The sequence below is a fragment of the Macrotis lagotis genome, chromosome 1 (assembly GCF_037893015.1).
Source record: "Macrotis lagotis isolate mMagLag1 chromosome 1, bilby.v1.9.chrom.fasta, whole genome shotgun sequence".
NCBI classification, from domain to species: Eukaryota; Metazoa; Chordata; class Mammalia; order Peramelemorphia; family Peramelidae; genus Macrotis; species Macrotis lagotis.
This window is the reverse complement of record NC_133658.1, coordinates 365,787,091-365,792,670: the sequence shown is the minus strand read 5'-3', so window position 1 is coordinate 365,792,670 and position 5,580 is coordinate 365,787,091. Positions and strand designations below refer to the sequence as shown.

Sequence of the window (5,580 nt, the reverse complement as noted above, 5' to 3'; positions counted from 1 at the left end):
GCAGCGCGCCTGGGGCTTCCGGCCGGGCCGGCACATGCGCAGTGGCTAGGGATCGCTCCTCCCGGAGCACGGCGCGCTGCCCACCAGAGCCGGAAACGCTGGAAGCTCTCCGACCTGGGGCTTCCGGGAAGGCGCCCCTCCCCAAACTCCCCAGCAAATGCTCGTCCGGACTCACCCAGCACCGAACGCCCCTCGTTCCGGGGCAGCGCCGCCCATTACGGCTCAAGTTTTCCTTCATGTTAAACTGACATTCTCTTCCCTGCACAACGCACTCCCTGCCCCCCCCCCCCCCCATTGGGGCAAGCCTTTTCCCTGGAACCAAGCAGGAAAAAAAAAAACCAATTCCTTGACGGTCCTGAAACCAGTAAACCATCCCACCTTTCCCTGAATACCAAGTCTCCTCTAGGTGGAATAGTCCTGGTTCTAGTTCTATGATGATATTTGACATCTTTCTACTCCTTAAGTTCCTTATTTACTTCTCCTACTAACAGAATTCAAACAAATCTTTTAGGAAAGTTTCCTTTATTGTACAAGAAGAAGAATCTTCTGGAAATGGGATGTCTTGTGCATTATCTTCCAGCAAGAATATTAAGCACTGGAGGACATTTCAGAACTGATGCTCTAATTCAACACGCCCCTCTGTGAGAAAGTTTGATTTTGTCATTACTCTCCCTGTGGAATGAGAAAAAAAAAAAGTTAAGTGTTGACGAGGCCACAAGACCATTTTCTGATGTCAAAAATATATATTTCTAATATATATTTATATTTATGATATAATTAACTTTAGAGATGGATTGTTCTAGCTTCTTTTCTGCAGAGCAGGGAATAGTGAAACAAGTTGTTTGGGGAGGTGGTAAAAGACAGTATTTAAACAGAATTAAATTGATCATTCATTGGTGATAATGCAGAGCAGATTTATGCACTAGGTGAAAAATAGGATTAAGAGATTTCTGATATCCCTTCTTACATGGATTCCATATTATATAATATTATATAATATAATGATTTATATAATATTTTATATAATATTGTGTTGCTTTCATTCTCTAAACATCAGTAGAAAATTTACTGATTCATGTTTTGTTCTTTAAAATTTTTAATTTATGTAATTAAAAAAGCATCATTGCCATCTCTCGTTGTCTTTCTACTCCCAAGCCTTTTCACTTGTAAAAGGCATCACTTATAACAGATAAATTCAGAGGAAAACCCACACAAATAAAAACATTGGTTTTATCTTAAATATAAACACATATTTGAATATGAATGTATATAATATATATATATATATATATACATACATACATACATACATTTAAGACATAACCTTTGTGTTAATTGCTATGTGTGTATATATTTTTCATGTCACACTGATAGCCTACCACCACTCTGTGAAAGGACAGCAGATCTGCTTCTCCATTAATTTTCTTTTTTTTAGTTTTTTGGCAAGGCAAATGGGGTTAAGTGGCTTGCCCAAGGCCACACAGCTAGGTAATTATTAAGTGTCTGAGACCATATTTGAACCCAGGTACTCCTGACTCCAAGGCCGGTGCTTTATCTACTACGCCACCTAGCCGCCCCCCCATTAATTTTCTTAAGTCACATACTATTCCTCTTAAAAGGGTCATAACTGATAATTTCTAATCAGTCAGTTAACATCAGCTTTTTGCTCCACTATACCTTGTTTTTACTAGGAGTTACAGAAACTGATATATGAAAATTACTTTTTATAATTTTGTATGTTTAGGTTCTTCCTCTATGAACAATCCCTTGGAGTCTTTGTAGCCATTCTTGGTACCTTTCTCAGAACAAAGAAAATTCATCACCTGGTAGATAGCTTTTAATTATGAGTCCTTGTGAAATTAGATAGATCTTGCAAAGATTGATTGTCTGTCTCTGCATTCATGCTAGAAGATTCTGCATTTGCTGAGACTAGGCCAGAAACATGCATAATCCTGACACAGCCTTTGAGAATTCGATATCACTTCCTTATTAAAGTCAGAGTTACTAGTCTAAGTTGAAACATAAATCTCTTGAAGGAAATGTGATGAACAGAGATATAAATATGAGCCAGAAACAAATCATCATATGTATACTACATGTTACCCATATATGAGTACCTATATTTACTATTTGAACTGATGACTAGGATGAATGATAGAAATCTGTTACTGTGATGGTTTTGGAGGGGAGATATCAGAACAAATATGGATACTTTTAAGGAGGAAGATTAGAGGTGTAACATTTCAGAACTGGAAGGATTCATGAAATCCACTTATTTTACAGATTTTAAAAAAAGTCTTAGAGAATTTGAATGACTTATTTACAGCTATACAGCCAATTCATAAATTTATGAATATACTGAGTGTTAGCTCTGGAAGGAATATGTGAATTATCCTGTCCAACTACTTTATACACTAATTTTATATATATGGAAGCTGAGATGCAAAAACATGAAGGAAATTTTCCATGTTCAGCCACATGAATAGAGGTGACAGGGTATAGTGGAAAGAACATTGGGCTCAAATTCTAATTTTTCCCTCATTACCTTTATAATTTTATATACTTCTTTTTGCTTTTCTAAACCCTACTTCATTGTTTATAAAATTAGGGTACCAGTAGCTATAGAGAAAGGGAGAATAGAGGGAGCAAATGTGGCTCAGAGGGACTTGAATCATTCACCGGGGAGAATTGCTGGTCTGCTGTCTGGGGTATGTTTTAAGGACATGGAACAATAATTTCACAGACTCCATATATATATATATATATATATATATATATATATATATATATATACCACTTATGAATAAATTTTCAATGTGGTAATCACTGAACCTCTTCTTCCACCCTGGGCCACTCTGAACCATCTCCTTAACCTGTATTTATTCTCTTCTTTTCCATTTGATTTCTGTACTTACTTAACAGCATAGCAGAAAACACATTGATTGGAATATGTTTTCCCATCAGAACCACATAGTGGAATATATTCTGCAGTGCAGATTTGGGGCTCTCCAGGTGGCAATTTTTTATATCTGCTGCAGTCAACCTGAAAAATAAATAATGCACATTATTTCCCTTTTAATTATTGCAATTTTTGTAAAATTTAGTTTCTATAAGCCTGAGAATGCCTATTTCCCTAGATCTGAAAAGGAAAAACATCTGAAAATGCTGTAAAGATTGTAACATACCACCACAATAAAAAACCCTTTAGACCAAGTTTTTGTCCCATGCATTTCATAGTCATGGGCTAAGATAAGCTCTGATTTTCAGAGTTCTGAAATTATATTTATCAGACCTATGTGCAGAAGTAGCATGGCAGAACAGATGACCAATTTAGGCAATAGGAAGACCTGGGATCAAGCCCTGCCTCTTATATATTAGCTATGCTACCATGTTTGTAATTCATTCAGTCTCTAGTATCTCTGACAACCTCTATAACTATAAATCATAGGCAAATTGCTAATCTATACAAGTAGAGCATTTTTCTAGAAAGAAACAAAAGGTTTTCTGATTTATGACCTTGAAATTCATCTGTCATATTTGGATATATTCTTGCTTTCTGTCCTGTGTAAATCTGGTTTCAGCTCAACTAGGACATGACTTTAAAATTTTTATTTGGAGAACAGAGGCTGTTCCAGAAAGTCATTTGGAAATAAGCCACTATATTTATTATATTTTTCAATGGTTCACCTTCAAACCAATTTAATTCAAATTGGGATCCATATTCATGTGAAATTTATTGTCATTTTGAGATAGGAATATAATAGCAAAATAGTTAGGAATTAGGGAAAGAAGACTTACAGTGTCTTTTGAGACTGACTCCACATCTGTAATAAAAATAAAGAAGGCAAAAGGATTAAACAATCTGAATTCTCCTGTTTCTTCTCCCTGAGTATTAGAAATATCTTTCCTCTAAAGTTAAAAAGATGTTTTATATAATATAGAGGAAGGAAATAACTTCTTTCCTTTATCTTACATCATTATAGCTCTTTAGTTCTTTAAAATGAGGGGAGTGTAATTGGTCAATTTTGGAGATCCTTACAACTTTAAAGTTCTGTATTTTAGGATATGTTTTAAAAGTTTTACATTCTGTCTTCTAAATTCATTTCTAGCTGTGATACTAAAATCAAAATTCCATTTTATCTCTAAATGTACATTTTCATGATCTCCTCCTGTACTAACATGTTATAATCTGTGATCATTCCTCCTACAATTTTATATGTTCCAAGGTCCTTTCAAGCTTGCAGTTCTGTCTCCTAAAGTCTCTTCCAGCCTTAACATGCATGATTTTCTTGGTAAAGTCAGAAAATTAAATAAATTTCGTTTAAAAGCTCTTATTCTGAAGAGGGAGTCTCCTAGATATAATTATCTTGATTCAGTCTTTGTAAAGAGACAGCTGATGTCTAAAGTTAGGGCCAGATTAGGAAAGAGATACTCACTAAAGATGGATATCAGGGTCAGCATTAGGAGCAAGCAAACAGCTGCTGCCTTCATGGTGTAAGTATTGGCAAGGTGAGTGGAATGAAGTGAGTCAAAGTGCTGTGCTGCTTCTGTGTACCAACATTATATACAGTCAGGAATCCTCCTTGATTGCGAAACCAGTTTGTTTAAGTGTATGGTCTTAGAAACAGGTTCTGAATGATTACTGAATGATTCATTAATGAAAGGGTAAGAGTCAAAATTTGGGAGGGATTTACCAGGTCTGTCATATGTAATCTTGTTCTAGCCTGGTTTCCCAAACATATAAATTCAGTTCAATTTCCTTGAATAATAATTTCTCATATTTGTATAATGAATTACAGTTTACAAAATGATTGATGTAATATATCTCATTTGATTGCTCACAATACACTTGTGAAATAGGAATTCTATGACCATTTTCAGATGAGACAACTGGTGCAGAGCATTAAAATGATGGGCTCAGAACCTCAAAGTTTGTAGATGGTGACACTGGGTCTTGATATGAAATTTTGGGACTTAAAATAAATCTGGAATTCCTCACCATTCCAGGCTACTTTTCAGGATGTAGAGATCTCCCTATCATTGAAAATATTCTAGAAGAGACTAGCTATTTACTTGTTAGAAATTTGTTAAGAGGCATTCCTGTCACTTAAGGGAGGAGGCTTAATAATCACAGGGGTGTAAAATTTAAAGGTTACTAAATGAGACAGTTTTATAGGTCTAACTGTTCTTATTATAGATGATAAAACAGAGATTCTGAGAAAGGAAGTGTCAGTGAGGTAAGTAGCAGACCTGTTTCTGAGACTACCTGTAAGAATCTCATGAAAACAGAGATATTCCAAGAATATGACAGATGTTTGCTAATAAGATCTTATGTGGGTCAGTTGAGGTCACATTGTGACAGAGCAATGTGGGTCTGGGGATCTGTTTACATGGGTGGCTTCCCTTACATATGTGAGCCTATTTCCCCCCACATTATTTGATTTTTGGGAAAGTCTCCAGTTTTGGATTGGGATCTCCTGGAGGTTTTAGGCATAGAGAATATGGAAAGATTTGAGTGATGATGACTATTTGTATCAAGACTAACAGAAGCTCTGTCTTTGATAGTATCTTCTGAATCCT

At 35.7% G+C, this 5,580-nt stretch overlaps 1 protein-coding gene across 1 annotated transcript; it reads right to left on the bottom strand.

Moving 5' to 3' along the window:
* Nucleotides 1-505: 505 nt before the first annotated feature.
* Nucleotides 506-4,522, bottom strand: LOC141517946 (ovomucoid-like). The gene is made up of 4 exons (XM_074229485.1): nt 4,437-4,522; nt 3,799-3,824; nt 2,916-3,043; nt 506-672 (listed from the first exon to the last, which is right to left on the bottom strand). The coding sequence occupies exons 1-4, from the start codon at nt 4,489-4,491 to the stop codon at nt 627-629; spliced, it is 255 nt and encodes an 84-aa protein (XP_074085586.1). The 5' UTR covers nt 4,492-4,522; the 3' UTR covers nt 506-626.
* Nucleotides 4,523-5,580: the final 1,058 nt, after the last annotated feature.

Excerpts from the sequence above, each read along its gene's own strand:
- LOC141517946 (XM_074229485.1), bottom strand. The coding sequence starts at position 4,491 with ATGAAGGCAGCAGCTGTTTGCTTGCTCCTAATGCTGACCCTGATATCC. Across the intron at positions 3,044-3,798 it reads AGTCAGTCTCAAAAGACACT|GTTGACTGCAGCAGATATAA; the intron begins GTAAGTCTTCTT and ends TTTATTTTTCAG. Across the intron at positions 673-2,915 it reads GTTTTCTGCTATGCTGTTAA|GGAGAGTAATGACAAAATCA; the intron begins GTAAGTACAGAA and ends CTCATTCCACAG.